We start from the raw sequence: 15,312 nt of genomic DNA, 5'->3' as shown, positions 1-15,312 counted from the left end.
AATGTTTTGTTTATTTATTTATTTGTTTTTGCGCTCATGATTTTATCACTAGGATATCATAATTTCAGCTGGTTTGTAACAGTAACTTGACGTTTTGCAACAGTCTCGATCGATAATCATGGTACGCTAACCAGCGATACCAACCAATCATTTATTTCTGTATATAAATTATAAAGAGATGAACAATAATATCAATAGCAAGAAAAGAAAAACAAAACATGTTATAATCGTTACAATATACTAGTTCAATTATAATTTATATACTAATAACAATATTTAACAAGTGACAATGTCATTAGGTAGGAGATCTAGCAACTGAAAGTAGAACTAAGAAGACGTCTACGTGCATTATTAAGAGGAGGATTTAACATAAGAAGAATGAGAATGGCTGCGCCCATACAGCAAATGCTGCAGCAAATTAGACTGTGAAAATCGCCGAAACGCCCTCCAGCATCATTTTCAAATATTTCTTTTTAATTGTGTCATCAGGTATAAAATCCACTTGCATCACGCCCGTATTAAATATTATTGTCAATACTTATTTAGTTGGCCATTGCACCTTTGGCTTTAGTTCATCAAGATAAACTAAGTAAGTGCACATGCCACATTGAATACGGTGACATTGAGTGCACTTACATTCGAGTTTATCTTGATGAACTACTTGGGTTTGGACCGGCCTCGGTGGCGTCGTGATAGGCCATCGGTCTACAGGCTGGTAGGTACTTGGTTCGGATCCCAGCCGAGGCATGGGATTTTTAATCCAGATACCGACTCCAAACCCTGAGTGAGTGCTCCGCAAGGCTCAATGGGTAGGTGTAAACCACTTTCACTGACCAGTGATCCATAACTGGTTCAACAAAGGCCATGGTTTGTGCTATCCTACCTGTGAGAAAGAGCAAATAAAAGATCCCTTGCTACTAATCGGAAGAGTAGCCCATGTAGTGGCGACAGCGGGTTTCCTCTCAAAATCTGTGTGGTCCTTAACCATATGTCTGACGCCATATAACCATAAATAAAATGTGTTGAGTGCGTCATTAAATAAAACATTTCTTTCTTTCTTTCTTTTTTACTTGGGCTTGGATTAGATCCTCAGTTTTAAGTTTAGTGCATCAAGATTAACCTCGAGTGCGAGCACAATGCGAGCATTGTGCTCGCATTCGAGGTTAATCTTGATGAACTAATCCTCGGTTATGACCAAAACTGATGATTCCGGGTCGTTTTGCCCTAAAACCATTTCGAGCCCTGCGTTGATTCGCCCATAGCCATATTTACCCATCATCCCATGGTTGGTTTGCCCTATATCGCATTTGTACAGTCGAGGCATGGGATTTTTAATCCAGATACCGACTCCAAACCCTGAGTGAGTGCTCCGCAAGGCTCAATGGGTAGGTGTAAACCACTTGCACCGACCAGTGATCCATAACTGGTTCAACAAAGGCATGGTTTGTGCTATCCTGCCTGTGGGAAGCGCAAATAAAAGATCCCTTGCTGCTGGTCGGAAGAGTAGCTCATGTAGTGGCGACAGCGGGTTTCCTCTTAGAATCTGTGTGGTCCTTAACCATATGTCTGATGCCATATAACCGTAAATAAAATGTGTTGAGTGCGTCGTTAAATAAAACATTTCTTTCTTGTACAGTCATTTTGCCCCCCCCCCCCCCCGAAAAAATAAAAAAAATAAAAAAAATAATAATAATAAATAAAAATAAAGTAATACAAATATTATAGTTGGGGTTTTTCCTTCTGTTTTTTCAGTATTCATTACCAAATATTAGGTAATTTTCTGTCTTTGAATATTAATGCCTTATTAGCTGTTTACTTTCTGTCAGCTGAAGCTGGGTGAAATCAACATACCGTACTCTGCTGGGTATGTAGTATATTTAATAAGAAACCACAGTACATCAGTAGTATTCAGTGTGACTGTTCATAAATTAATTATTAATGTGAATATATTGTCTGTATATTATCTAAGGCCTGTACCTATTCCATGTGTATAGCTTGAATTTACAAATAATATAGGAAATAAACAAAATTATAACATTATTTTTATCTGTAAATATAAACATGCAATATAGATCACAATGTGTGAAATCTAAAAATCAATGGATATAGGATAAATCAGTTAATAAATGTACTTTATTAACAAAATAAAAATTAGGGTGAAACGAAACATGGGGCGAAACGACTCGGTTAGAGGTACAAATCGACCCTGTTCAAAAGGACTCAGTGAACTAGTAATAAGGTCGAAATGACCTGTTACCAAACTGACTGAGTACTTAGTTCTACATGAGTACTTTGCCGTTTGAGAGCTAGATGGACATTTGGATGAGTATCATTGCAATCTGCCATCAGAGATAACTGTATAACAAAAACATGGAATTGATTCCTACCCGATTCTCACTCTAATACAACAAGGGTGGAATGTAGCCCAATGGTACAGCACTCGCCTAATGCATGATCGATCTAGGATCGATTCCCATTGGTGGGCCCATTGGCCATTTCTTGTTCCAGCCAGTGCTCCACAACTGGTGTAACAAAGGCCGTGATATGTACTATTCTGTCTGTGGGATGGTGCATATAAAAGATCCCGGGCTGCTAATCAAAAAGAGTAGCCCATGAAGTGATGATAGCGGGTTTCCTCTCTCAATATCTGTGTGGTCCTTAACCATATGTCCAACCATAAATAAAATGTGTTGAATGTGTCGTTAAATAAAACATTTCTTTCTAATACAACAATAACCCTACGTTTGATGTTCAATACCACTGATCATTTTCGAGTACACTGATAACAAGTATTTGACATATTAATCACTAATACACACACTACAGGAAGATACCCGTCAGCACCAATGTATTTAACAGGAACATTATAGGTGGTAGGCAGGCCAAGGCTGCCTTTCTGTGTTTTTGCAATACAGTTATCTCTGACAGTAGAGAGCTATCGTAACTGTCCAAATGTCTGTCTAGCTCTCGAACGGCAGAGTACTCGGGCTAAACAGACCCAAGTGACCATCCATTTATTTGGCTATCTAATTGGAAGTTTACAAAATGTACTTGGTAATGAAGGTTTATGGTTGGAAAATGGCAAAAATATCTGACTGTTACCCACAATTAGTTATGGTTAAGGTTAATTTTTAGAGCTGTGCGGTATTAAAATTTCAGGTTCAGTATGGGTATCAGTATTTTTGGGGGGTGATTTACCTTGGTATGATACTATCGGTGCGTTGTTCGGTATTGATACAATACCTTTTTGAGTTGCACAGTAAATATACATGTTAGTGACTGTCACAAATGCTACTGCTGACTCTATAAATATTATGGGTAGGGGTATCTGATTTCTTCTTGCAGTGTCTGTACTAGTTGAAAACATACTGGTATATAATATATTCAATTCAATTCTTTATTCCGTTTTTAGACCATAGCCCATTTACAGACAGCAAAAGGTGACATTTGAAGGACCTGTTGTTCAACAATTCATATAGCAAACTAAATATTATTTAACTGCAATTAGTTTATAATATAATATAATATATGGTTTAATGCTATGAATGAACTCAAGATAATTAAGAATAGACATCTGTAGCATCAGATTTAAGAACTTAATGATCATTTCAAAAGTCATAGTTTTTATAACTAATCACACTGTAGTCATATTCTGTAATACAGAATGAGTAAGTATACTGAAACTATAATTATACAGGTCACTTTTTGTTATGATATGTAGACCTGTGCTCAATACTCAAAATTAATCTTTAGGACTGAGAAGCAGAAGGAAAGCTAGATATTGCGGAGTAGTTCTAAAAAATTAGTCTCAACATTATAAACTCATGTAACTTTATAATGTACAGTAAAGCAGAAAACGGCAGACAAAAATGGATACAATCTTATGATTTATGTATTGTTTTTGAAAATGAGGACTTCTCTTTATATCTGGAATATTTTCAAAATAAGATGGAAAGCAAATCTGCTTGTGAAGCATATTGGTGTCTGCTCCCTGTCAATGTCGATCCATGATATACTCCTCCAAAAAAGTTAAGGATCATATATTAAATATATAATATTTTCTTATATAAAGATGAAAAGTGTTATTTTTAGTTTCACGAGTAAAAATGAGATACCGTACTTTGTGTGTAGATTGTTTTACACGATTATGCACATGCACACCTGGGCCTTGAAGTAGCTTGGGTGAAAATCGAGTGAAAACGCATTGTTTTAAAATCGCAAATTGAAAGCTATAATGAAATTGAAAGTCGTCAGTTTGAGACTACACATCGTTTAATGTTAAAATTCAGTTACAATGCCACCACGACGCCATTTGACAATTGAAGAGTGAGGCAGAGCAATCGGAATGCTTGAAAGTGGTCAAAGTCAAAGACAGGTGGCTAGAACACTTGCAGTATCACAAAGTGTTATTTCCAGATTGCAAACACGTTACAACAATACTAGACAATTGCGTGATAGACCCAGGAGTGGAAGACCGCGAGCTACAACACAGCGTCAAGACAGAGTTATGGTGACATTGGCTCATTGAAATCGTTTTGATGATGCTGCAAACCTGAATAGACAATTCCACCAGGCCACTGGAGTCCGCATCACCTCACAAACATTGAGAAACAGACTCCATGCAGCCAATTTCCAAAGCCGTAGCCAGCAGTAAGGCCAATACTGCTCCCACGTCACCATCAAGCTCGATTGTTGTGGGCGCGAAACCACGTCAGATGGCAACGTCGTCATTGGCGTCCTGTTCTGTTTACAGACGAGTCAAGATTTTGCTTGGACTTTAACGATGGCCGTAGACGTGTTTGGCGTCAACCTGGAGAGCGATATGCTGACTGTAACATATTGCAACATGATCGGTTTGGTTGGGGGTCAATTATGGTATGGGGTGGAATATCTTTGGATGGTCGTACAGACTTATACGCCATCAGGAATGGAGCTCTTACCGCAATTCGGTACAGAGATGAGATCCTTCATCCATTTGTGAGACCGTTTGCAGGTGCCATTGGTCCTGAGTTTGTGGTAATGGACGATAACGCATGGCCACATAGAGTACGAATTGTAAGGGATTACCTTGAAGAAGAGACAGTTGAAAGAATGGATTGGCCAGCTGTTTCTCCCGACCTTAACCCTATCGAACACATCTGGGATCAACTTCAGACACACATTTCAAGACTTGATAACCCACCAAGAACCATAGACGACCTTGCAAATGCTCTGATTAGAGAATGGCAGAACATTCCACTGCAGGACATTAGGCACTTGATACAGAGCATGCAGCGACATTGCAGAGCAGTGATTAATGCTCGTGGTGGTCATACTCACTACTAAACAGCAATTAGTGAACTGACTTTCACACATAATGAAAAGTTCTGTTCTGCTGATCATTGAAAACCAGTATGAATTTGTACATGTTTTCGTTTTTATCAGAATTGTTTGTTTAATCACATTTTATACAGATAACCACATGTACAAACAATTAATGAATAAACAACGATAGCTGAAACCAAATTTAAGCATTTTATCTTTTCTGGTTCTGATGTTATGTTCAAAGTAAATACCGATCCTTAACATTTTTGGAGGAGTATATAAGTCTATAAGACAAAAGTCTGTATATATGCAATACATTAATTTATTGTTATATTTTCAGATACATTTGACCCAAAGAAACACCACCTTACACCAGCATCCTAATACAACAGGACAACATTTTGTTTTATCTTTCAAACATGTATCTAGTGTGTTCAAAATCTGTGCCTGTATTTACATGCAAAACACAGGCACTGATTACTTGTAGAAAATGCTTATTCAGACTGAGCCATACATCTTATGGTCCGAGGACTGCATCCTCAGTGTTTCAGAATGAAGTAGTTGGCTTGCATTTAAATTTGTGTCACTGTCGAATGATCCACAGTTTCCAAAAGAACAGACATTTTCACACGTCTTCCAGTTATTATAAAAGGCAGACTTTATATCAAAATCCATTAATGAAGTTGCAGCCATATTTGGAAATTCCTATTCTGCCAAAGAATAACCAGGTGTTTAGCCCATCAGCGAGTGAAATGGAAAATGCCAGCGAGCTGTTTAAGAGTCGGCCCAGGGACAAGCATGAGATAAAGTTTATCAAGTCGGTAGTAAACTTGGAGAATTTACCAGAACACGACTTGCCAGAGGTGAGACTTCGCAACTTGTACATTTGTATCAGTCAGGGCCGTGCTAATCAGGGTTTCTGCCAGAGGGTAAAATGGGTATGGCACCATACCCAAATATTTGTGCAGGTTTTTTTTTTTTATTTAACTTTTTGACAAAATTAATTACTCTTATCATTACGGTATGATTTTCTTAACCCTAAACCTAAACTTAACCCATTTTCTTTCTGTAGGAGGCCCTCCATACCTTCCTCCCTGTTGACTATTGATGCATTCAATTCCATAGCGCCATACCCAAAAATTCCTTTCTGGCAGAAACACTGCTTGTAAAACTTTTAGAGTCTAGACTCAAACTTTACTGATGTCCACGCATACAGTTTGTATGACGTTGCCATGACATTAAAGTTAAAGTTTGTTTTGTTTAATAACACCACTAGAGCACATTGATTTATTAATCATTGACTATTGGATGTCAAACATTTGGTAATTTTGACATATAGTCTTAGAGAGGAAACCCATTACATTTTTCTATTAGTAGTGCTCAAGGGATCTTTTTATATGCACCATTCCATAGACAGGATAGCACATACACAGTCTTTGATGTACCAGTTGTGGTGCACTGGCCGGAACGAGAAATAGCCCAATGGGCCCATTGATGGGGATCAGTCCTAGACCACATGTGCTTCAAGAGAGCGCTTTACCGCTGGGCGACAAGTGGTGTAACAAAGGTCATGGTATGTATTGTTGTGCCTGTGGGATGCTGAATATGAATAATGCATATGAATGGACTGTGTCTGCAAATTGATTTTACAGTAATAATAATGCAAATATATATGGAAGGAAGGAATTATTTTATTTAACAACACACTCAACACATTTTATTTACTGTTATATGGTGTCTGACATATGGTTAAGGACCACACAGATATTGAGAGAGGAAATACACTGTCGCCACTTCATGGGCTACTCTTTTCGATTAGCAGCAAGGGATCTTTTATATGCACCATCCCACAGACAGGATAGTACATACCATGGCCTTTGTTACACCAGTTGTGGAACACTGGCTGTAACGAGAAATAGCCCAATGGGCCCACCCACTGGAATCGATCCTAGATCAATCACGCATCAGGCGAGCACCGTACCACTGAGCTTCATCCTGACCACAAATATAAATGTGTCGTAACCTACAGGTTACCAGGTCTGTATTTTGTGGTAACCTGTAAATGGATTATCAGACACATTGCTTATTTCGATGCTTGTGAATACAATGTTATTCTTACACACCTGTTGGTGAGAACATCATTCGTTATTTTTCTAACACATACTTGTTAACACATATACGTGCGTTAACATTTTAAAGACATGTGACTGGCTGCTCCTAAGTATTGACCAAGTCACCATTGCCAAACCATCCAATAAAAAAAAAGAAGGTCAAATTGATCACTCTGTGATGTACAAGATAACTTCAAATTGACTTGTCTGTGATGCACAAGTTAACTATAAGTGCAAATGCTGTAAATAGGTTTTCATTGGAAAAGGCATTTAAATTTAGTTTAAAACTATTTTTTTCAGGATATGTAAGAAACAGAATACAACATTTGTGTCCATTAAATACCATTTATCTTACAACTCGTTTAAAAATGTATTCAACTCACTTTCGCTTGTTAGCTACATTTTAAAACAACTCATTGTAAGATAAATGGTCCATGTATCAAACGGCCAATCATGTACTAGTATTCTCTATTTACAGATAAATTTACCTTCTGTATTTGTAAATATTGTTACACATGTCTTTAGAGAATTATTCGTTTATGGTAATGATCAGATTGTTTTTGTTAACACTAGCTTGACTCAAAGTTTTGATTTTCACACTTGGAATGTACTTTGTTTAGGTTGCCTTTCTTGGTAGAAGCAATGTTGGGAAGTCCAGTCTGATTCGAGCCTTGTTGTGTGATGTGCCTGGTCTTGAAGTAAAAGTCTCCAAGCGTCCGGTTTGTATTGGTTTGTATTGGTTTGTATTGGTCATATGGTCACTTACCTAGCTGTTAAAAATTTCCTCCATAGTATGTTCTAGATTCAGCTAAAGTCAGTGGCGTAGCGTGGGTTGCCTTCGCCCGGGGCAAGGCAAGTATTACGCCCCCTAACCAGTGGACCGATAGTACTCCCCGAGTCCCTTCCACCAGTCGAGAATTTTCGCTCACACTATGTCACTGGCTAAAATTATTCGTGTCAACACTTAGTATACCAACATGATGAATTGACTATTTATGTTTGTAAAACTAAAATATTGGTTTCAGCTATTCATGTTCTGTCATTATTAGTTATGGTCAGTACTGTATTAAAAATAACATGTATTTGATTATGTACTAATAGAGGGGACAATATGTTTTTAAAATTCATTAGTTATTGTGTGTTTTACCTACTAAAGTACTAATCAAAATTATACCCATGTGATTTTCCAGTCTTATATATTAGTTATGAAAATCCCTGGAATAAAAACCATAAAGATGTATCAGTATTATCATGACCTGTTACGGTATTCAAACAACCGGTAGAAAAAATGACAATAAATGACCTGTTATGGATAGAAATATGAGATGTACTTAAAATTTTACTGCAAAACATATGTAATTTGGAACAGACTATAGCACCCAGGTTTATGTTGATTACACTTGACAGGTGAAATCACAAGTACTGAGCTAAGCAGAGAGGTGGTCTCAGGTATGTTCAATATCAAACTTGGTGTTATAGTCTGTTTCATATTACATTTGTTTTGCAGTAAAATTGTAAATAAATCTCATATTTCTATCTATAACACGTCATTTATTGTCATTTTAGGTATCAGTTGTTTGAATACCATAACAGGTCATGATAATACTGACACATTTTTATGGTTTTAATTCCAGGGATTTTCATAACTAATATATAAGACTGAAAAATCACCTGGGTATAATTTTGATTAGTACTTTAGTAGGTAACTGATTGTTTGGTTACATGAATTATATAGAGAATAACTAGTTAATAATGTCGGATATCTGTTTTATCCTGTGAAGTTAAGAATGGGAAGTTCTGCAAGAATGGGAAATTCCACGACGCTGTACCGAGCGGAATTTCTCATTCAGTCTGCACAGGATAAAGCAGATATCCGATGTCATTAACTAGTTATTATCGTTATCCTGCAGACCATAAAAATTAAGGGGAAAAGCTATTATTTCTGTTATTTCAGCCACATTGTACGATGACCTAGAGGTCAAATGAGCGATTTTATGCGTGAAAAGTCATATCCTGCTACTATACGGATATGACTTTGCTTTATCCGTCATCATATTCAGTAGAAACAGTGGTTGCAGTCATCATATTCTGTCAGTAGAAACAGTGGTTGCAGTCATCATATTCTGTCAGTAGAAACAGTGGTTGCAGGATACATTTTAGTATATGGTTACCTCACCCTAAACATTTGTAAAACTTCTATACTACATTTTATGTTCGAAATTATGTTTTAAATTATGGTAACTGATTTTTCAATGATAGCATTTTTATGTACTATATACTAAGTGTAAAAACAAATCAGTCAAGAACTGGGAACTGGGAACTGGGAAACTCTATTAACGTGCCCCTATCCACAAGGGTTCAGGCACGCCCGTCCCGGATTCAGCCTCCGACTTCGCCAGTGACCGACTCCGGGGCAGGATAGTCAAGAACTGTTGAGTATTGTACAGAGGTACCTTTTAAAAGTTATTCAGCAGCAGAAACTTTAAATCTCTTGACACAGCTGTTTCATTGCTCTGAATGTCTGTAGCTTCCGTTTGTTTCAGGGCCACACTAGAGCTCTCAATATGTTCCAAGTGGGGAAGGCCTTTTGTTTGGTGGACATGCCTGGTTACGGGTACAACATGCCGCATCACTTCCACCAGAGTGTGGAGAAATACCTGCAGAGTCGAAAAAAGTAATTCACCCTACTCTACTTGTGTAGTTTACTCGCAAGACAGTTGCTTTTACAGAATATATACTCAACAACGAAAGTTTAGCTAATATTAAAAGAAATGGCGTAACATTTATAAATTAAGCTATTTTTATTAATTTGTATTCACATCTGAAATGTTTACTATTAACAAACAACATAAACTCATCAACGTTTTTGCCTTAACACAACAGGAGGACCTGGTTTTCTTTTAAGTTTATTCAATCATGGAAAATTTAGTATAGTACTGAGGTATAATTTTGATCAGGGGTTATTAACTGTCTACTGTGTGGTAATTTTTACACTTTGATTTAATGGATTGGGAAAGGAATGTATGCTTAACAGCACCTCTAACATAATTAATAAAAAATGTTTTTCTTAGACACTGTATTGAGAGAGAGAGGGTAAACCCTCTACAGGTTCATGTACACGGGTCATTCCCAAGAACAGACATCAAAAGATCTTTTATATGCATTTTCCATAGACAGGAAAGTACATGCCACTGCCATTGATGTACCAGCTGTTAGAACATTGACTGGGACAGAAAAACCCCATGTCTATCGAGGGTGATCGATCTAAAACCGATCGCACCTCAGACACATCCCGCACCGAATGCATTATACATGAAGTCTAAAGGGATGTATCCCTGTTGGTGGGTCCATTGGGCTATTTCTCATTCTAAGCCAGTGCACCACAACTGGTATATTAAAGGCTGTGGGATGGTGCATATAAGATATCCCTTACTACTAATGGAAAAATATAGTGGGTTTCCTCTCTCAAAATTATCAAATATTTGACATCCAATAACCAATGATTAATAAATCAATGTGCTCTAATGTGTCTTTAAACAAAACAAACTTTAACTTTGATAATCAGAAAGTAATGTTTTATATTGAACTACCTACAGACAGGCCCATACAGTACATACCACAGGCTTTGGTGTGCCATATGTAGAGTGCTAGTTGAAGTGGGTGACGCTGAGAGTTAACTAAACAAGTTAATTCTACCATTTTGTCAAATATTTTTTAATTGATATTTGCAGATTGTGCCGATCTTTTGTCTTGATAGATAGTGAAATAGGAATTACTAAAACAGACACAATTGGACTTAAAATGATGGAAGATTTTAGAATACCGTATGTTGTAAGTATCAAAATAGAGGGAAAAAATTAATTCTTGATAAATCTTAATGAGTCAAATCCTTGAAATTTAGATAGGGGAGGATAATAAATTATAAATAATCCTACATTGTCATTTATAAGTGGGGAGTTTGTTGTATATACAGGTACAAGATTCCAGGAGTAGCATAAAATTTAATGGCAGGAGTTTCTACAGGGGTGGATTATACTTTAGGTAAGGTTGTTTTTTTTCGAAACAATATGTAAATGATTATAATTTGAAATTATAAATTTTATGTGAACATCAATTTAGATCTACGTGGTGGGGTTGGGTTTTTTTTTAGCTGGGGGGGGGGGGGGGTCCATGCAACTGGGAACCCCCTTTAATCTGCCCCTGTTCTATGAATAAGTTTTATTCCATCGTATTTAAAGATATATATGGGTAGAATGGGTGGATCTCTTTCTTATAAACGATGAAGTGTTTTTTCTCTTGACCGAGTCTTGCAGGTGTTGTATGCATGTCTGACATCTAATAGCCCCTGATAATAAATCAGCCCTCTACATGGTGACTGTATATGCGACCATTGTTTTTCATTTGGCGACTAAACATTTCCTACTATCTATATAAAAATACAAGTAGGCACCACCTGGCTCCTAGATGAAAAAGTTAATGTAGAGGGATGATAAATACATACTGAGGTGTCATTAAAAAACCCTTTCTTTTTTGAAAAAAACGTGTTAGATGTAAATGGATAGACATGCTATTTAATGCAAAACACTCAGGTTTAGAGCTATGATTTTAGGCAAGTTGTATCAGTATACACATGTATATAAAATACATAGACCTCCCTTTTAACATTAATTTGAGAATAAAATGTTGAAACCTGTGTAATTGTACAAACTTGGGAACATTGAGTAGTAGGAATGTTATTCCATAGCATTTAAGGCATCTTTATCTTTAAATTGTCCAGCTTTGCTGTGATGTCATGTTCAAAACTGTGCTCTTATATAAAATTTACCGAGAACATAAAATACATGTATGTTTATTTTCATTACTAAAACCAAACATGATATACTAGTATTTAAAAAGTTAAATAATCTTGATAGGTACTGTATTGTGACCCACATATATAATTACACTACTATATGGTTTAGGGGTATCACGATACACTGATACATCGATGCATGATGATACTACTGCTGCTGCTGATACAATTTGTGATCTCCTTGCTTGCTTATCGATTCCCATTTTGACCATGTATCGATTCCTATATTAATTCTGTATTCATTTAACAACACCAATTTTGTACTGGTTGTGTATATATTGACAAGTTATTTTCTTCACAAAAGACGACAATGGACAGAGAATATGTGCATGCTGATGTCAATATTTCTATGATGTGGTATTTCTGCATTAAAACATTTTAATCAGTGTTTTACTTTTATCAGGTTTATTGTTCATTTTTAAATCACTTCACCTAACTTCACTTCAACTTCTTGTTTTATTGTGTAAACACTGTGAATCAGGTATCGTGACACCCCAAACACTGTGAATCAGGTATCGTGACACCCCAAACACTGTGAATCAGGTATCGTGACACCCCAAACACTGTGAATCAGGTATCGTGACACCCCAAACACTGTGAATCAGGTATCGTGACTCCCTAAATATGGTTTATCTTTAGCTCAGTGGGGTGTATAATGTTTGGTTTTGCTTTCAGCTAGTGTTAACAAAAATCGACAAAGTGGGTCATCACATCTTGTTGAAGAATGTCCTGGCTGCAATGAAAGTGAGAGATGAGAGCCATGATCTTTGCTGTTTCCCGCAGCCATTCCTCGCCAGGTACAGAACGTTTGGCCTTCATTTTAATAGCTCAGTATTTTGTTGCTAGTAATAATTTTTATTTTAAAGGTTTTTTTTAAATAGTATTTTAAAACCACATTCACACCTCTGGGTCCAGATAAATTGTATGTATGTACTCTATTTAACCAGGGGTGGGACGTAACTCAGTGGTAAAGTGTTCGCTTGATGCACGGTCAGTCTGGGATTGATCCCCATCTGTGGGCCCATTGGGCTATTTCTCGCTCCAGCCAGTGCACCACGACTGGTATATCAAAGGCCGTAGTATATACTACCCTGTCTGTGGGATGGTGCATATAACTGATCCTTTGCTGCAAATCGAAAAAAAATAGTCCATGAAGTGGCGACAGCGGGTTTCCTCTATCAATATCTTAACCATATGTCCCACGCCATATAATTGTCAATAAAATGTGTTGAGTGTGTCATTAAATAAAACTTCCTTCCTTCCTTTTTAACCACATATTAAAAAATAATTACTATAATAACAAAAATATTTTTTGTCGAGTTTGCCCCATTTTCTAGGCATGGTCAGGTTCCTGAAAGCACATTTTTAAATGCCTTATTGTTGTGTAGGGATCTATGAAGATGTTTGAAATTTTTGTTTCAGTTCAGTAACAGGAGAGGGCTTGCTGTTGCTGCAGTCTTTTATTGCATATGTCACTGGAAACTTGCTTGTTGAGGGATTATGAGAAGACAGTTCCATCATTTCCCAACTGAGGTTAATCTGAAGACCGATTCAACTGAAGACCGATTCAACTGAAGACTTACTACATTGGTAGATAAAGAGGCTTGTGGCTATCATTCCTCACAGCTGCCAAGCCGACTGCATCTTTTGTGTGTTAGGAAATGTAGGACATGTTACACAGGTGACATACGAGACCAATGTAAGATACAATGACTGGGATGAAGACATAGTTGGCAAGGTGCTTACCAACTGGAAGTGTTCAAAACAGGATAATAAATTGTAGAAAAAGATACTGAGGCTGGAAGAAAGGAAACCCTTCTATGATTACCAGCATGGCTGACAAGTTGCTCCAATTCTCACCAAATTTAATTTTACTGTTGATAGGAAAATGTATTCATGAAAGCCAATTTGAAATGGTGCATTAAACATTGTAGTAAGATGGGGTGAATAATATTATTATTACACTGTCTAGTGCATGAAATGCAGCTTACCTGATGTTGTTTCAGAAACCTGCAGGAAACAGAGCTGGTTTAAGGATCTGCTGGGCCTGTAGCACAAATAACAGCAGGGCCCAATTCCCAAGATATACATTTTGTAACCCCCTCGGGGAGAGGGGAAAGATAACCTAGGGAAAATAAATGTACACATCACTGCGGGGTCCCCTGGAGCACGGGGACAGTAGCATGTGCTATATTTGCTACTAGGATAAACCGGCTCTGGCAGGAAACTGATGTTATGATAAACAACAAATATTTCAACTATCATTAATAACAAGCAATTGATGTAATATTTAAATATTTTTTATTACAAACCTGAATTATAAATACCAGACAAAAACTAAAATTTGTAATAAACCATATTATGATTGATGGAATGTGTTACGGTGATTGATATGTTTATCACAGCAAGCTTTTGATAAAATGCACTGATCTACACAATTACCACAGAACTCTAAATATCTGAAGTCATTAAATGACAGTTAAAATGGGATATATACTTTCAGTTTATCAACAGGTCTCTAGGAAAGATATTTAATGTTTTGGGTGGGGGCAAATTATTTTACGAGGACTGCAAGGAATGACCTCAGATATGATTTTCTAGCACAAAACTGCAATGTTTAACCCTTTTAGAGTTAAAAAAATAATAATCTGTTGTTCAATAACAGTGAAGTTGAGGTTTTGTACTGAACTTGTGAGCTAATGTTCACAAACTATTTGATTGGTTCCCAACGTGGCCATTTGGTTTACTGTGAAGCCCATAAACCAGTCTAGCAGACGTTTTTCTGCTCGGTCTGGCGGAATGCAGCCCTGGCAACCTTTGATGATCCTGCCAAAATCCCAATGCCACTCACCACTTTATTCGACAACCCAACCGACCATGGCGCTATCATCTGGGGTAGATACAGCAATTTGTGAGGAGGGTGGAGGCAAGAATATGTACCAACAGGAAAACTGGTACCCACAAGTATATTAAAATATCAGCTAAGTAGCAATGTTGGGGTTCAGTCGTCGCTAAAGCTTATAGGGGAGCTGGATATGCCCATGA

The 15,312-nt window shown here is 37.1% G+C and overlaps 1 protein-coding gene across 1 annotated transcript; it reads left to right on the top strand.

Moving 5' to 3' along the window:
- Nucleotides 1-200: 200 nt before the first annotated feature.
- Nucleotides 201-14,636, top strand: LOC121375975 (GTP-binding protein 8-like). The gene is made up of 7 exons (XM_041503719.1): nt 201-489; nt 5,645-6,167; nt 8,036-8,134; nt 9,959-10,089; nt 11,147-11,246; nt 12,943-13,064; nt 13,690-14,636. The coding sequence occupies exons 2-7, from the start codon at nt 5,724-5,726 to the stop codon at nt 13,769-13,771; spliced, it is 978 nt and encodes a 325-aa protein (XP_041359653.1). The 5' UTR covers nt 201-489; nt 5,645-5,723; the 3' UTR covers nt 13,772-14,636.
- The last annotated feature ends 676 nt before the right edge of the window (nt 14,637-15,312 follow it).

This window comes from Gigantopelta aegis, chromosome 6 (genome assembly GCF_016097555.1).
Source record: "Gigantopelta aegis isolate Gae_Host chromosome 6, Gae_host_genome, whole genome shotgun sequence".
Classification (NCBI taxonomy): Eukaryota; Metazoa; Mollusca; class Gastropoda; order Neomphalida; family Peltospiridae; genus Gigantopelta; species Gigantopelta aegis.
Note: the sequence above shows the minus strand (reverse complement) of the source record. Positions and strands in the feature narration are given on the sequence as shown.